Source organism: Narcine bancroftii, chromosome 4 (assembly GCF_036971445.1).
Source record: "Narcine bancroftii isolate sNarBan1 chromosome 4, sNarBan1.hap1, whole genome shotgun sequence".
Lineage (NCBI taxonomy): Eukaryota > Metazoa > Chordata > Chondrichthyes > Torpediniformes > Narcinidae > Narcine > Narcine bancroftii.
This window is the reverse complement of record NC_091472.1, coordinates 87348793-87367593: the sequence shown is the minus strand read 5'-3', so window position 1 is coordinate 87367593 and position 18801 is coordinate 87348793. Positions and strand designations below refer to the sequence as shown.

General features: G+C 43.0%; 1 protein-coding gene across 9 annotated transcripts in view; it reads left to right on the top strand.

Annotated features, from left to right (window-relative positions):
* The window catches only part of slx4ip (SLX4 interacting protein), a 179824-nt gene that overhangs the window by 105523 nt on the left and 55500 nt on the right, over positions 1-18801 (top strand). For all 9 annotated transcript variants that reach the window (XM_069931867.1, XM_069931865.1, XM_069931864.1 and 6 more), the window contains one exon: positions 10963-11051. In XM_069931867.1, the coding sequence (XP_069787968.1) occupies positions 10963-11051 (89 nt within the window). The remainder of the gene's footprint in view (positions 1-10962; positions 11052-18801) is intronic.

Sequence of the window (18801 nt, the reverse complement as noted above, 5' to 3'; positions counted from 1 at the left end):
GAAGATTATATTTAGTCTCTATTACTGTGCTGGAGGCCGCAAAAGGGTGGGTCAGAGTGGGAGGGGGTTGGAGAGTTAAAGTGGCTGGCAACATCCCAGCTCAGGATCATTTAGTGCTCCACAATCTGTTTATTTTTTTTCCATTTGAGGAGACCACAAGGTGAAGATTAAATGTAGTCTGCCAGATTGAAAGAAGTTTAAATGAATCAGTACTTTATGTTGAAGAACTGAAGGCTTCTCTAGATATTGAGAACAGAAGAGTTAAAAGGGAAGGAAAGAGTTATAAGGATAGGTGTTGCAAATCCTGTGGTTGCTTGGGAAAGTGCTGTAAGGAGAGTGGGTGGAGCAGAAGAAAGAGCAGATTAGTTAATTGGAAAGGGAAAGATCCTTTTAAATACCAAACAGGAAAGGAAAAGTGTTTCTAGTGGAACCTCCTTGTCAGTGTCAGAATTTTCAATGGATGATCCATTGAATGTGGGGCTGGTGGATTGAAAAAGAAGGAGCAGGTCTTGAAAAACCCAATCCCTGTACTGTCTGGCTGAAGCAAGGTTGAGAGCCACAGGGAAAGAAATAGAGGATATATGGTAGAGGGGATGGCACTGTTGTAGCAGAAGGAAGACATCTCAGAGGCTCGTGTTAACACTGCATGCTTAAAAATGATAGGAAAGCAAATGAATAATAATATCCTGACTCATATATGTGACTTCTTATTAAATATGACAGGAAAGAAGCCTACCTACAATATTCCAGGTGGAGTCTCACCTAGATCCTATACAATACTCTTACAATTATAAAGGATTGCATAAAAGCTGCCTTCTTAATTGTGGGCTGCTGTTTCATGTTGGCCTTCAGTCAGTTATGTACAAGATTGCCTAGGTCCCTTAAGGCAATAATCTTACCCAACTTCTCATCTTCTAAGGAGCAAGTTTTTCAACAGAGTGGTGAACCTATGGCACAAGCTTCTAGAGGAAGTAGTACAGGCATTAGTACAGTAGTACGCATTTAAAAGACATTTGACTGGGTTCATGGATTGGAAAGATTTAGAGGGATGTGGACTAAATGAAAATAGAACTGGATCAGGGAGGCCTTGGTTGACATGGATAGGTTGGAGTAAAATGCAAAAATCTGCAGACGCTGTGATTGTAGTAAAAACAAAAATGTTGGAGGAACCTCAGCAGGTCTTGCAGCTTTCCTATGAGGAAAAGGTATGTTAGTGAGGTTTTGGACCTGTGCCTTTCTTCAAAGTATGGGTTGACCCTGAGTGCCAATTCCATGCAGTATAACTATTTAATAAATGTTCTGTTTTCCTGTGATGAGCGCCAAAGATGATCTTCCATTCTCCCATCTATTTTGCATCTGCACATTTATTCAGCTTCCCTTTATCCCCTTAAATCCTCTTGTATCCCTAACACCATCTAGTTTGGTTTATCAGGAACTTAGAAGTATGGCATTTTGTCCCCTCAACCACATCGTTGACGTAGATAATGTATACTTCGGCCCCAAACATCGAAAGACATTGTATTAATGATAGCCTACCCTTACTCTTTGCTTTCTATTTAATAAACAATTCTGAATCCATATCATTATATTACCTCCAATTTAATGTGCTCTTACCTTGTTGACTAACCTCTTGTGTCGAATCTTATTGAATACCTCTGGAAGTCCTAATGTACCACATCTAATAGTCCTCCCTCTCCTTAATCCTTATTCTTTTCAAGGTTTTTTTTAATAATCAAGGATATAATGAAAGATTACTTCTGTACTGTTGACATTAGCCCTGCATGTCATTATTTCCCTTTTTTGTCCCACCTCTTTTCTTAAATAGTAGGATAGCATTTAGAACTCTGGTAATTCTAGGGATAATCACATTATAACACTATCAAAAGTTTAGAGCTGGGCAAGGATGTTTAAATTAAGGTTCATGGTCATAGAATTCATCCAGGATTCCCTAATCATGGCAGCTTTGCCCTTCAAACTGGAATGTGATTCCTTGAACCTTTCCTCTCTTTTTAAAGCTTATCAATTACTAGTTTCCCTTTTCCTGCAAACTGTCTCTCCTAATCAGCATTCCTGCTATTCTATTGGTTGGGGGAGGGGGCAGGGGGAGGCTACAATAAAACTACATCAAAGTAATCATCCCCTTATTTCAAAACTCTTCCCATATATTCTCACTGAACGACCCCACAAGAATATCCTCTCTCTATACTGTTGTGTTCTCTGTAATCAAAAACTCAACATCTCCACTCTCTTACTTCCACCCCTATCTCACCTATAGTATCTGTATCCTGGAACATTCAGCTGCCAGTCATGCCTTTCTCACAGCCACCTTTTGGTTATGGCTGTAATAATCCAGTCTTGTGTACCACGTTATCAAGACATACATCAGGCTGCTTTTAATCAATTACAGCTCAGGTTTCAACACCATCATCCCCTCAGTACTTACTGATCAGCAAGCTTCAAAACTGGGCCGCCACCTCTCACTTCAAAACTGGGCCACCACCTCTCACTCCAAATCAGTAGACCATAATTAGTGCAGATTGGTAACGACGTCTCCTCTTGCCTGACAATCAACATAGGCACACGTCAAGGATGCGTGCTTAGCCCACCACTCTACTCTATGCACCCATGTCTATGGTTAGGCATAATTCAAATGTCATCTACACCATGGTTGTGGGCAGAATCACAGACGACAATGAGGAAGTATACAGGAGAGAAATAGATCAGATAGTTGATTGGTGTCACAACAACCTTTCACTCAATATTAGCAAAGCTAAGAAATTGATTATGGTCTTCAGGAAGGGGAAATCAGGAGAACCCATACCAGTCCTCATCAAAGGGTCAGCTGTTGAGAGGATACAGAACTTCAAATATCCGAGTGATATCATCTCTGAAGATTGATCCTGGGGCCATCCTGTCAATGCAATCATGAAGAAGGCATGCAAGTGGCTATATTTCTGCAGAGTTTTAGGAGATTTGGCAGGTCTCCAAAGACTTGCAAATTTCTATAGGTGGATCGTGGAGAGCATTCTGACTGTTTGCATCACGGTCTGATATGGAGGACAGAAAATGACTACTGAGAGTTGTGAACTTGGCCAGCACCTTGATGGGCATTAGTCTTCATTCCATTAACAACATGTTTAAGAGGTGATGTCTCAAGAAAGCAGCCTCACCACCCAGCCATGCCCTTTTCTCACTGCTACCACAAGGAAGGAGGTACAGGTGACTGAAGATGCATACTCAACGTTACAAAAAAAGCTTCTTCCCCTCCATCATCAGATTTCTGAATGGACAATGGACCACAGACATACTTGCTCTTTTTTAAATATTGTATTTATGGAATCATAATTTATTGCAATTTTGCACCTGTAATGCACAATACTGCTACCAGTACTGCAACAATGGGGGTTCAGGCAGTGCTTCGATGTCAGGCAGTTCAGTGGGACCTGGCCAGCAGATGGTGAGTAGGGCAGTGACCAAGGCCAAAATGTCCAGCGCCAAACTGTGAGCACCAAAATGTCTGAAGGTCTACAAAAGTCATTTTTTTTGCCAAAATATCCTTCGCCAAAATGTCCGTGGCCAAAATGCAAGCTCCAAAATATCCGGGGCCTAACTGCAGGTGGCAAAATATCTGATTCCGGGAACTTTGTGCTCTCTACTCTCCCTATGATGCAACTATTGATGTGTAATTGAGAGTGGTTGACCTGTGTCCTCATTAAATCATTTTTGTCTCATCCATGTTGAAACTCAAGTTGCTGTTCTTGCACAATGTTACGAGCTGCCCAGCTCTTCCTTGGAAGATGACTCATCATTACCAATGAGGCCAACTACTGTTGTATCATCACAAACTTGATTTTATTGTAAAGGAATCTAATAGTGTAGCTGTAAATCAGCAGCATGAACAGTTGCGGGCTGAGCACACAGCCCTGAAGTGTGCCAGGGCTCAACATGATGGGACTTGAGATTTTGCTACCAACCTGCACAGACTAGATTTTTTGGCATAAGGCCTTTTACATTTGATTCTTTATTATGAGAAAAAGTTTGAGCCACAGTCCATTGTGATTACTGAGCAAAGAAAGAGATGCTAGAGGGATGCAGACAATCATGTGAGAAATGGATGGTCAACTGGTTGATATCTTTTTTAAAGACTGGCTTGCTGAGTTCATTTCTCTCAAGGATGATACCTGACCCATTGGGTCTCTCCAGCTTCTCATTGTTCTTTCAAAGTTCCAACTTCGGCTGTTCATGTGTTTCTCGTCATAATTATTTTCAGCATGTATCAAAAGAATTTCATAATTAAACCACATTTAAAGAATTTATTCAAGGTTCCTTTATTGGTCACGTCTCCAGAATGGAGGACCATCGCCTTCCCAAGATCGTATTATATGGCGAGCTCTCCACTGGCCACCGTGACAGAGGTGCACCAAAGAAAAGGTACAAGGACTGCCTAAAGAAATCTCTTGGTGCCTGCCACATTGACCACCGCCAGTGGGCTGATAACGCCTCAAACCGTGCATCTTGGCGCCTCACAGTTTGGCGGGCAGCAGCCTCCTTTGAAGAAGACCGCAGAGCCCACCTCACTGACAAAAGGCAAAGGAGGAAAAACCCAACACCCAACCCCAACCAACCAATTTTCCCTTGCAACCGCTGCAATCGTGTCTGCCTGTCCCGCATCGGACTGGTCAGCCACAAACGAGCCTGCAGCTGACGTGGACTTTTTTACCCCCTCCATAAATCTTCGTCCGCGAAGCCAAGCCAAAGAAGAAAGAAAAAGAAGAAGATAGTTAGAAAATGTAATATTACATAAAAGTGCCTTCTGTTTGCCATAAGCCAGACAAAGAGTTGCCATCAGTGTCGCCCAACACCACTTACAGTTTGAGCAAAAGAGAGTCCCTTCAGAGTCACTGAGTGTCCAAGGATTCGCTTGCAGCCCTCCTGCAGCCACTGAAGTCACATAGACTCCTGTTTGATCCATTGGAAATCCAAGCTCCAGATCCAAACCTCTGACATAATCAGTGTCTGAGGCCCTTCAGGAGTCCTTCTTGCCCTTAGCACCCTCTCCAATTTCGGCTCCAATACCTAGTTCCCCTGAGCCAGTCTCCCATAGCCTATGCGGGTCCCCCGATTGCAAGCCACTTGCAGCCTTGTAGGTCCCTCCTTGGCCCACCACCATCGTCATTGCCCTGTAGGATCATCTCTGTTTCTCCTTCTCAACAGGCAGTGTTCTCCCCGTTTCTAGTTCCCTGATTGAGTCCATTGCTCCCCGAAGCCTGCAACCCTTCATGGCCACTGCCGAGCATAGGTGCTGCAATCTTGGGCTCAGGACTTTAGTTTAAAAACATCATGTGCTCCTCTAACAGATGGTTTAACTCCTGTACAGAGCCGTTGGCATCAGAACCAGGTGATTGAACCTTTCAGAGCAATCTTGTGTTTCTGCTCTTTGCTCTCCTATTAAAATTTACCAACTCACAGACTATCTACCAGTGTCCGCATTTAACACATTATTCTTCACAATTTCTGTCACCTCTGAAGGGATCTCCACTAACAAATGCATATTGTCCTGCCTTCCCCACTCCACTTTTCATAGGATTGCTCTCACTGCAACTGCTTTGCTACTTGTCCCTTCCCATTAATCACCCCCTGGCATTAGCATTCAGGGTGTCACAGTCCTACCAAGTGAGGCAGCACTTCACCTGCAAAACTTTATTGAAGCCAGTGCTCCCAGTGCACCTTTCACCAGATTCTGTCTGGGAATCTTGAGCCAAGAATTATCTGCATTTAGCTGGGTCTGCTCTGACTCTAAACAAACAGGCCATCCTCCTCATCTTGAACTGCTTGCTCAGACTCCCACAGAGTATGACAAATTGGGGAGTCCAGACACAGATTGGGAAATAGCTTCGTCAAGCATCTTTGCTCCATCTGCTGTAACAGATGAAGATCTTCTGGGAGCCAACCTCTTCCCATTCCTGTACTGATGTGTCTGTTCATGGCCTAGTTTATTGCCAAGTTGAGGCCATGCACCAAATTAGCAGAACAACACCTTGTATTCTGCATTGGCATTCTCCAACCAGATGGCATCAACATCAACTTCTCCAATTTCTGGTCACCTCCCTTCTTGTTTTCCACCAATCCCTCCCCACCCCACCCCTTGCTCTCCCTGATCTCCTCTGGTCCCATTGCTCTTCTTTTTCCTTCTCCCCCCTTCCTTGCCCTTTCAACCTGCCTGGCACCCACACTTTCCTCCTTCTAGATTCCCACCTCCTTCCCTTCTTTCGATGGTATACTGTCCTCTCCTATCAGATTGCATTGTTCTTAGCCTTTTTCCTACTATCACCTTGCTTCTCATATTACTCTTATTTCTTTCTCCACTCCCACCTCCATTTACCTATCACATGCCAGTTCATGCTGCTTCCCCTCCTCCCACATATTTATGCTGGCATCATCCTTCTTTCTTCACTGTCCTGATGAAGGGTTTCAACCTGAAACGTTGATTGTATTCCCTTCCATGGCTGCCTCCTGACCCACTGAATTCCTCCAGCATCTTGCTTGTCTCTCTGATTTTACAGCATCTGAGGTCTCTCTTGTTTGCCTCCCATTGAAATTTGCTGAAAATTGATAGGTACTGAAATGTTAGTCCATCCATAAAGCTACACCAAAAGAGAACCATCGAGTTACTTTTGAACTTAAGCAGTTTAATTTATTTATGAAAATTTAAAAAGTTGTTGGAAACCTGAAACAAAAAATGAAGATGCCAGAAGCATTCAATAGGTTGAGCAACATCTGTGAAAGAAAAACAGTAAATATTTCTGGTTAAGGGCCCTATTGTCAAAACTGGATTTGGCTTGATGTTTGTTTTTCTATGGTATTCTTGCTTTATGATGTAAGCAAGAATTGCATCTAATGTGTCTACAGACTAACGAGCTAGGATATAACTTGGAAAACTTTATCTGACTGACTCACCTTGTAGCAATCGTGAGTTAAATAATCTTGATGAGTTAAAATGGGTGTTCTATTTGAAATTTTATTCCTGACACTTTTATCAGAGTAAATACCTGAGAACAATTTAGATGATATTTTATAATGTGCCAGAATGCAAGTATGCAGCTATGTTATAAAACTTAACAGATGGTTAGCTGTAATGATCTGTTGTCAAATTATTAATCCAATAACATTGCACTCCATAGTGAACATTGAAAACAAAATTGATTAATCTACAATTATGCTTTTAGAAAACTAAATGCATTTAATTTGTACATAAACAAGGCAAATAACGCCTTTGGAAGACTACACAAAAGAGTCTGGAAAAACAACCAACTGAAAAACCTCACAAAGATTAGCGTATACAGAGCCGTTGTCATACCCACACTCCTGTTCGGCTCCCAATCATGGGTCCTCTACCGGCATCACCTACGGCTCCTAGAACGCTTCCATCAGCGTTGTCTCCGCTCCATCCTCAACATTCATTGGAGCGACTTCATCCCTAACATCGAAGTACTCGAGATGGCAGAGGCCGACAGCATCGAATCCACGCTGCTGAAGATCCAACTCCGCTGGGTAGGTCACGTCTCCAGAATGGAGGACCATCGCCTTCCCAAGATCATGTTATATGGCGAGCTCTCCACTGGCCACCGAGACAGAGGTGCACCAAAGAAGAGGTACAAGGACTGTCTAAATAAATCTCTTGGTGCCTGCCACATTGACCACCGCCAGTGGGCTGATATCGCCTCCAACTGTGCATCTTGGCGGCTCACAGTTCGGCGGGCAGCAACCTCCTTTGAAGAAGACCACAGAGCCCACCTCACTGACAAAAGACAAAGGAGAAAAAACCCAACACCCAACCCCAACCAACCAATTTTCCCCTGCAACCATGTCTGCCTGTCCAGCATCGGACTTGTCAGCCACAAACGAGCCTGCAGCTGACGTGGACATTACCCCTCCATAAATCTTCGTCTGCGAAGCCAAGCCAAAGAGAGAGAGTGAAACAAATGTAATGGAAGCATGCAAATTCCTCAACACTCACTTTTTCAAGAAAGAGCATTTGATTTTTCTGATCTTTATGTTAATTTACACATATAAAAGAATTTTTTTTGTTAACTATCTTTCCAGTGATGGGAGTTGAGTTGGTTGGTAATGTGGTCAATGTCCAATCATAATGTTATTGTTGTCAAGCTTTCCTTATAGAAAGATTATAAGAAAGGTTTTCCATCAGTGTATTATCTTTTGTTTTGCCATTTTTCTTGCACAATATTTTTGTTGATTTAGTTTTCATAATTTACCTCTGTACATATTTGTTCTGATTTTTGTTTTAAGTATTTACTCCATATGCACTTTTAAATGTTATATCTGATATAATTGTTCACTCATGAAATCTCAGGCTTCCATCCCTTCTCTTTAGTTCTTCTTACTTACATTTCCTTTCCTTACTGCTTTGTCACTAGATCTTATTCTTCATTTGAAATTTCATTTCCAAGATGTACTTTCATATGAGCAATGTCCTTTGTTCATTTTTACATTAATTTCCATTCTTTTAGCCAAGTATCCCAAGTACCCTTGTTCTTCTTTGCTCTTTTCTGTTCTTACACTGAACCTTTTTTATACTTAACCTTTTTTATACAGTATTTTCAGGCCAACTACTTGCTCCATTTAATTTTTCAAATCAGATCAAATAGTGCTTCCTTAATTGCTGGAGTAGTAACATGTTGATTAAGATAACAGTCTGCAGAACTTTGTATAACTGCAGTATTTCCTACCACATTCCACTTGTGAATGACTAGAACCGAAAGTTCATATTATTGTTAAACTTTACATTATCAGTTTGTGTCAAAAACATTCATATAAAGTCTTGTCAAAGGCCATTTTCTACCTTGTGCTTATCTTGAATAATTTTTAATTTTTTTCACCAGATTCTGTCTGGGAATCTTGAGCCAAGAATTATCTGCATTTAGCTGGGTCTGCTCTGATTCTAAACAAACAGGCCATCCTCCTCATCTTGAACTGCTTGCTCAGACTCCCACAGAGTATGACAAATGGTGAATGTTCAAGATTACATGTCATAAGGAGATACCTCATTCTCAAAACTCTCTCCTTCCATACCATGATGCTTGAACTCTAACCACTTTCCAATTGGTATACATTGTACGATGTATTTTCTGCTTTCAATGGGAATTATTTCATATTAATAGAAATTAGTATTTAATTCCATCAAATATGCAGCTTTACTGAGAAAGCCTGTTGATGTAAATAATCTGTGTAATTATAGTGATACAGTTAAATCCAAAAATCTGGATGCCAGAAATCCGGACCACCCGAGAATCCGAGCTTCTTGAAATCTCTCAGCTTTTGTGTGCATGCATTGTGAAGGACCACAGATATACCGCTCGAGAATCTGGAAAATCTGGGCTGATCCATTCCCCAAGAAATCTGGATTTTAGGAGTTTACTGTATAACAGCAGGTATTAGCAGGAAGGTTAGGACACAGAACAGTACAGCACATGAAGAAGCCCTTTGGCCCACATCTACGCTCAACATGATGCCAACATTAAACAAAATATTTGCTGCTTCTACTTAATACATACCCCATATTCTTGACATAATCATGTGTCTATTTAATAGCCCCTTAAATGCTACCACAGTATGTTTCCTGTTATCTGAAATGCTCAGGACCAGATGTAAATCGGTTAACTGCATTTTCTAGATATCAGCCTAGTTTAAGCAGCAGAATACTTGTATTGGCAGTCACCGATCCCAACAACCCCCCCCCCCCCCCCCGCCCTCCGTCTGTCCAGGTGCCTGATGTCCCCACTCCGATTCCCAACACCTCCCCATTGCCTTCATGGAACCTGCCCAGGAAACTCCAGCCCTGGCCCCAGCTCCCGACCCAATGGAGCTCTTGATGCATGGCTGCTCACCCAAACACTGACCTCAGCTGCCGACTCACTGGAGCTCCTGATGGCATAGCCACTGACACACACTGGCCCCGACTGCCGACCCAACAGAGTTCTTGACGCCACTGCTCCCGACCCAAACACTGGCTCCAGCTACCGACTCACCGGAGCTCCCAACGACATGGCCGCCAACCTGAACACTGGCTCCAGCTACCGACTCACCGGAGCTCCCAATGACATGGCCGCCAACCTGAACACTGGCCCCGGCCACCGACTCATTGGAACTCCCGGCGACATTCTAGTTTTTTGAGGGTAGAGGTGAGAAAGGAGAGATTTAAGAAGGACCTGAGGGGAAACATTTTCATTCTGAGGGTGGTCTATGTTGGGAACGAGCTGCCAGAGGAAATAGTAGAAACAGGCACAATTTCAACATTGAAAAAAGATGGGCATGGACCAAATGCAATCAAATGGAACTTCTCCGAATGCCAACTTGGTTGGCATGATTGAGTGGACTGAAGGGCCTGTTCCATACTCTTACCAATGTCCGACTTCTCCAAAGTTTTTTTTTAATCTCTTTTCCTCTGCACCTATTCTTGATGTCAAGATTATGTTTCTTTACAAATACATTTCTATTTTCCTTGCTTCTGATATTGATAAGGCTGGCTTCAGAATCAAAAAACTATTTTGGTCAGTCAAGGTATAATAACAGAGTTTTAAAGACTTTAAATAACTGCTGCACAGGTCACAGTCATAGGTCAAATAGTAGTGCATGAGAGAAGCAGAGTTGTGTAAATAGTTATAAATAAATCCAGTTGTGATCTTTGCACATTAATAACCACACTATTAGCAACATAAATCTTTGTTAATATATGTGAGAGATTATTGCTACAGCCAAATACTTTATTCTAGCTAATCTGAATAATTTATCAAAGTTCATTCTTTCACTTGTACAAGAAAGTAGAATTTTATTTTAGTTTCTTTCTTAAACTATATCATGACCATTTCAATCATTAAGACTGACAAATTTTGGTGCGGAACATTCATCACAGCAGTAAATGAACAAATGAATCTTCATTTTCAGGTCTTAACATATTCCCTGATCGCCTGGTAGTTTGTTTAACCCCTTGTGAAAATGGTCCCGAAAAAAAAGTAGCTGAAGAACAGATTATTGTAAGTATTTTTGTAAAGTTATCATTTAATGTAAAACAAAGCATTATAAATCAACTTTGAAAAACAATTTCATTGTCTTTACCACCCATTATGATTTTTAATATGTTGTATTCTTGGTAATAAAGGCTAAGCATTATACCAAGTACAAAATATCAAAGAATTTTCTGAAACCTTTCATCCCAAGCAGCATGCTACCATGGCTTGAAGGTGGTAGCTCTGTTTGAAGGCAGAAATGTAACAAAGCAGAGTTGTCTGCATTCCCACCCAACAAAATTTCAAAGTGGAAAAGGAATTAGATCAAATTTTTAACATTTAAGGGAAATTTGGACAGGTATATGGATGGGAGCAGTATGGTGGGCTATGGACTGAAGTGCAGGTCAGTGGGACTAACAAGAATGAGTGGTTCAGCAGACGAGAGGGGCCAAACTTTCTCTGCTGTGATTGTTCTATGGTTCAAAATGTACATTTGGATGAACCCCATTCTTTATATTGGCACTGGAAATTTATTCAAAATCTGGGTTTAAGGGGACATGTGTTACTCTAGGTATATTTTGTTTCTTATTGCTCTTTAGTCTTGTTACATCTATGGAGAAAAATTGTTTGCTTATACTGTTTAGCAGTTTATAGCAAGAGGATATGTGGGAATGATATTAGCAGCAATTAACAAAAATGATATAAAAATGTTATAATTAATAAGTAATTGTTGTACTCTTTTATAAAATGCTTCTAGTCCAATAGTTTTAATTTGCTCTAACTATAGCATTAATATGTAAAGTTATGATAGCATGTTTTGAATGCAAAATAATATTTAATCTTGAATAAGAAAGGTGCCTTTGTGTATTCATGAAATACCCAATACATAATCTGTTCAACTCCACTTCCATAATGAAAGTGGAAGTGAATATATAAAGGTCATCAAGTATATATGAAAATTATTTTCATGTGATCTTATAAAAGCGTAAAATAATCTGAGCAAAACAATTTTCCAGGTTTAAACCAACAAAATGGTAATGATTCTTATTCTTTTTATTGAATGTGCTATTGTGAAGTTTGCAAATACAATAAAACCTCATTAGAACACGGTAGTTGCGGTCCAAGATTTCATTCCACGTTACAACCGAGCTGCGGAACAGATGCATATATGTCATGATTCAGGAAGCAGGAAAACAGAATTTAAACCCACCCGAATTGTGCTACCGTATCCACCCCCACCCTCTTCCGGTCTCCCTCCTCCCCTGCCCGACTCACATTGCCGGTCTTCTCCTCCCCCCTCGCCCGTCTGAATCACGCTGCTGGTCTCCCTCGCCCACCTGACTTGCGTTGCCAGTCGCCCATCCAACTCGCGCTGCCGGTCTTCCCCCCCCCCACCGCCTTGCCTGCCTGACACGCTGCCGGCCTTCTTCTCCCCCCCCACCCCGCCCGTCATAAGAGTCCATTTTTGAGTTTGTGGCTGTTAGCCTGGCATCCTAAAATCAATGTTTGGGGTCCACAGACCCCAAGCGATTCCGCGGATTAACGAATCGTGTTCTAATGAGGTTTCACTGTATTAGTTACTACAATGTAAAAGGACATTAAAAAAAGAAATAATAATATGCCATTTACACCCTTGCATCTGCAGTACCATCCAACAAGATCACAGCTGATCTTTTACCCCAGGGCCACTTTCTTGCTCTCACTCCACATTGCTTGATTCCTTTAATATCCAAATACCTACCATAGAACAGTATAATGCAGGAACAGACCCTTTGACACACATGTCTGTGCCAATCATGATGTTCAAATCAAACTAAAATTCTCCTGACAGATATACATAATATATTCTCTTCATATTCATGTGTCTATAGCTGACTGCTACAAAGAAACACACACACACACCACACACACACACACAGTGTGGTAGGTTAAGCTCACTCATTTATTAAGGCTGCAAAAGCTGCTTTTATACCGCTTTTGCTGATTGGCTGAGTCACCATATGAATAACAATAGTGGGCGGGAACATCCATGTATATGAATGCCCTTCTTCCCCAGCCTGTTTCTGCTGAGTTAGCTGGGCAGCTTGACCAATGCCATTTTAGGGCTGTTGGTCTGATGCTGCCCTAGCTTTTACCCCTGCTGGTTCATTGTCCTCCGAGTCGCTTTAGCGATCTCTGTCTGCGTCTGCTGCCGCGCGATGTTCCGGCCCGATCTCTACAATTGCAGGCTGCCACATGACCCCCCCCCCCGGAACTGGTGCTACAGTTTATAGGGTTAGGGTACAGCATCTCACTGTTTTTCATAGGTATAGTCCCTAAAGTCTTAGTGATCTACCTCTGCATCGAGGTGTTGGTATCTCCATGGGTTCTGCTAGGTCTGTGTGGGCAGGCTTGAAAGTGGAGACATTTTATCTGTAGTGAAGACCTTTGGTTTACCACCAATGTCCAGCTCGATGGTGGCTCCATTGTTCCGGCGATAGTCGCCATATGGTGTCCAGCCCCCAGTTGCTTTAGGCACCATGTGCAGGGCGAGGCCCATGGGCTGTCTGACTGTCGACAACACGCAACTCCTCAAACTTGCGGAACTCCTCCTTGGCCAGTCAGAGCTTCTCCAGGGGAAGTTGTTTTGCGTGGAGAGGTGGGTCAGGATGTGATGTCTGATGCCATGTCGAGGCATCTCCACTGTGAACTGAGGGGAAAGGATTGCCAGGAATCCTGCTAGCACCTTGGAGAACTCATCCTCCAAGCTGTGGACGGAGTCCAGGTGCATTGTCGGAAACCTAGCGCCCCTCAGTGTGATGGTCTGGTAGGTCTCGGTGTGGACAAGTCGCTTACCCTTAAGGTCCATTAGGAGGCTGTGGGCTCGCAGGAAATTTGCTCCGAGGAATGGTTGTTCCACTGTGGCCAGCGTGAACTCCCACAAGAAGTGACTGCCCCTGAACTGCAGCTCGGCCCTACAAGTGCCATAGGTCTGTGTACTGCTGTTGTTGGCAGCCCTCAATGTGGGTCCCACTAGCCTGCGTCTAGTGTCCAACCCTGTTGAGGATATCATGCTGACATCTGCTCCTGTATCCAGCAGAAGCGTCTGCTGGACAGGCGGTCCCAAACATACAGGGGGCTCTCTTGGTGGCCAGCCATCGTGGCCATCAGAGACACCTGGCCTTGTCGTTTCCCTGGAACTCACATCAGCGGGGCCTTAGTGCCCCATCTCTGATGGACTCACTCCTGCCTCTCGTCTGCTGTTCCTTGCTTGGGACTGCTCTGGTCTGATTGCAGGACTTCTTTACGAGCTCCATGGTAGCCGAACACTTCTGTTTCAGTTCCCACAGAATGTCTGCCCTTGCTGCGACTTTCTGGGGGTCGGTGAAATCCGCATCCGCCAGGTGCTTTTGGATGTCTTCAGGCATCTGTTCCAGGAACGCCTGCTTGCCCATGATGCCGGGCTGCTCATCTCCCAGGAGGGCCAGCATCTTCTTGATGAGTGGTGATGGGGATCTGTCTCGAAGCCCATCCAGTTGGAGCAAATGTGCTCTTCGCTCTTGCCGCGAGAGTTTGAACGTCTCGGTTAATATCTCTTTGAAGGCAGTGTAAGTGCCTTCCGATGGTGGCCTGTGGATAAAGTTGGCCACTCTGTCTGCAGTCTGCGGATCCAGGGCGCTGACCACATGGTAGTACCGGGTGGTCTCTGCTGTGATGCCCCGGATCTGGAACTGAGCCTCAGCCTGGTCGAACCACACGCCGGGTTGAACTGTTCAGAAGCTCAGGTTGTTAGAAACAGAAGTACCTTCACAGAAATTGCTCGAGACAAAAATTGAGAACAAAGAACATTTATTATACAACAATGCAAAGTTGGGTGCTTCCCCTTACCCTGGGCATACACACATACACTGGGGCTCACCCAACTTTTATACAGTTTATTTCAGTATAGAAATACCCTCCCCTTACATTCTTCTGCCTCCTGGATGAGTTTGGCATTAGGCAATCCTGTCTGCCTACGTGCTGTTTCTGTGAACTTGGAGGATCAGGGGGTATCCTGTCGGTGTCCCATCATGTCATTGTCCTTATTCACACCTTCCTGACTCTCAGGGCTGACTAACTTACATGCAGAACTTGCTAATTCTGTCTAAGGCTAGAAGACCCTTGTCTTATTCAGACTAACTTTACTTCCTACATTCTAGTATCTATTCTTATCCTATTCATACTGGCTTTATTCATTAAACATATATCTATACTAGTTTCCTCATCTTCATATTTTTATATCAGTTTTACTCATCTCTCACAATCCTCACTTTTCTTTTAAATCAGTGTTACTCATCTCTCACAATCCTCACTTTTCTTTTAGCTACGCTTCGTGACTTCTCAACTGGAATGTATTACTTGCAAACTTGGTCTTTTTCCCAGCTGGTCAGTAAACGAACTGCAGTTTCAGCATCATCAGACAGAATTAGGGAAACATACATCCTTTGGGTTATAGTGATCTGACGAGGGGTTCGATGAATTAAATACTGCACACAAGTCTTTAGGCAGGGGAGCACCATAATGGCCAGAATAGCGAGTCCAGCTGCTATAAGGGCTGTGGGTATCAGACTCCAGTTACCAATAAAAAGTCTAGTCCATCCCACACCGGACCAAGGTTGCCAAGTCTGAACCTGGGCATGGGAAGATTTTCAAACTTCTGAAGAAGTGTCTTTAACCGCCTGACCGTTGTGAGCATTGTCCTTAACCAGTCTTTCACAAACACTGCCTTCAGCAGCCAACGAGTAATCGAGAGCCAGGCGGTTTTGTTGAACTGTGGCTCGTATCTGTCGTCTTTCTTCAGCCCATAAATTCAGGGCCATCACTGTCTGTTCGGTGATGATCTCCAAGGCTGCCTGGAGTCTGATTAAACGATTTAAATGCCAAGCAGCTGTGGTGTTCTGGAGCAGCTTACGTCGTTTACAACTGGAACTCCCCTTACAGTGGTGGTTCTTAACATTCCGAATGTCTGTGTGACCCAAAGGATGATTTACAGGAGACCAAGTTGAGGAGGGGTGTTCCTTGTCACTTAACCTGTGAATTGCAGCTTGTCTGCGAACATTAGCATAAGTATCACTGAACCTGTGAGTTGCAGCCTGTCTGTGAACATTAGCATATGTATTCACTCTATCTCTGCTACATGTACAATCCTGACTAGCATTCTGTCTGTCATTGTCCCACCATCTTCTTTGTGCTATCCCTTTAAAACTCCTCTTTTTAATGCCTGTAGAGGCCAAAATGCAAATCAAATCTACTCCTCTAGAGCCGTTCTGTTCCCCTGGTCCATGTTGGGATCCTATATTAACCCATACCCCACTATGACTATACTTTATATCTATGCCCTGTCTACATTCTAAAGGTAAATAATTGTCACCTCTGCTGCCCCTATTCCAGGTGGACTTAATACATTGTGAGTAATTTAGTGATGTCCCAAAAATTGGGAACCAACAAGTAAACAATACAGTAAATGGTAAAAACAACATTACAGCACTTTTTCCCGGCGTAGTGTAACTTTCAGATCAGAAGGATGAAGGACTGCGCGCCAGGTGGAGGGTAGATTATCAATGTCGTTAGTCTGTGGTTCAGCAGTTCGTTTAATTCGTTGAATGTGGCTCTATTCCTTTTCTTTCGTTCGCACGGCAGTGTCTGTAATCAAAAGTACACAATAGGGGCCATCCCAGACAGGTTTTAGTTGGTGATCTTGCCATGCTTTTACATATACCCAATCACCAGGTTTAATAGAATGAATAGGATACTCCGGGGGTGGGCAGTAACAGCTGCATGTCTATTTTCTCCGTGAGCGCAGCCTGTTTGGCAGCTGCATCTGCCTGTCTGTTCCCCTGTGCTTCAGGACTGTCACCACTTTGATGGCTTCGTACATGAACTACAGCTATTTCCTCAGGTAATGTAAGACCATCTAGAGATTGGACAATTAAGTTTTCATGGATCAACTTTTGTCCTTTTCCAGTTATCATTCCCCGCTCTTTCCAGATCTTCCCAAAGGTGTGCACTACACCAAAAGCGTACTTTGAGTCTGTGTAGATCGTGCCCACCTTGTTCTCTAGACCCTGGAGAGCTCTACAGAGGGCATACAATTCACAAGATTGTGCTGACCAATGAACGGGAAGGTGACCGGCTTCAATCACCACTCCTTCTTTCCCATCCACTACACTATACCCGTTATAGCGAACACCATCAATGCAACGAGAAGATCCATCAATAAACCACCTTTCACCCTCCTGTAAAGGCTCATTGCTTAAATCCTTTCTAATTTTGGTCTGTAAATCTATTACCTCTAAACGTACATGCTCTAACTCATTTATGGTATTGTCAGAATTTGGAGAAACCAAGAAAGCTGCTGGATTGTGTTCTTTATTCGTAATCAGGGTCAAATCATCGCTATCCATTAGGATCGCTTCATATTTTAAAATTCTAGAGTCTGTGAGCCACCTTCCAGCACGTTGTAAGAGAGTATTGCAGACTGTGTGAGGGGTGTGAACTATCATTGGGGCACCAAACGTAATCTTTCGTCCTTCCTCAACTAAAATAGCAGTGGCTGCGAAGGCTTGCACACACTCTGGCCAACCACGACAAACAGAGTCTAAAACTTTTGACAGAAAAGCAACTGGCTGGCTACAGCTTGCCCTCTCTTGTGTTAGTACTCCGGTGGCTACACTTCCTTTCGCATTGGTATATAGGTCAAATGGCTTATTTAGGTTGGGTAAAGCCAACACTGGGGCACTAATAAGGCACTGTTTCACCAAGTTAAAATCTTTAATCTCTTCCTCTGTTCAGACAACAGCATCGCCCCCTAGAATCGTGAGTTTATCATAGAGAAATCTGACCAGGCTAGAATAATTTTCAATCCAGATTCTACAGTATCCCACTAAACCAAGGAATTTCCTAAGTTCTTGGGCATTCTTGGGAGGTGGGATCTGTAGAATACCACGTATCCTCTCTGGACTTATTTTCCTAGTTCACTGACTTACCAGATGACCTAAGTATTTAACTTCTGATTGAACAAATTGTAATTTGGATTCGCTCACCCTGAGACCCTTATTCTCCAGAAAATTCAAAAGTTCAACAGTATACTGTTTAACTAATTCGTACATCTTTTCCGTAATTAACAAATCATCAACATATTGTATCAACTGACAATTCTCTCTCCGAGGAGCCTCATCTAATATTTGTTCTAAGACCTGGCCGAATAAATTTGGTGATTCTGTAAAGCCCTGGGGAAGGACCGTCCATCGGTATTGATTCTTGCATCCAGTAAAAGGATTTTCACATTCAAAGGCAAACATGTCTCTGCTCTCTGTTGCTAACGGACAGGTCCAGAAAGCATCTTTGAGGTCAATCACACTAAACCATTTACTACGGGGATCGATTTTACCCATTATTGTATAGGGATTAGGTACAACCGGGTGACGGGTGAGAATAATTTTGTTCAGCTCCCTCAAGTCCTCCACTAATCAATAGGTACCGTCTGGTTTTTGGACAGGTAAAATTGGGGTATTAAAAGGTGACATACAAGGTTCGAGTATACCATCTTTCACCAACTGGTCAATTACTGGCTGCAGCCCCTTTCGGCCAGCCATCGGAATTGGATACTGCTTTCGTCTAATTACTTGCTCAGGATGTTTTAGAGTAACTTGCAGGGGAGGAATATCTAACACTCCTCTATTGCCTCTTTCTGCCCATGCTCCAGGATTTATTAGTTCTCGATCTTCCTCGCTTAATACATACAATTGAACCCCGATAC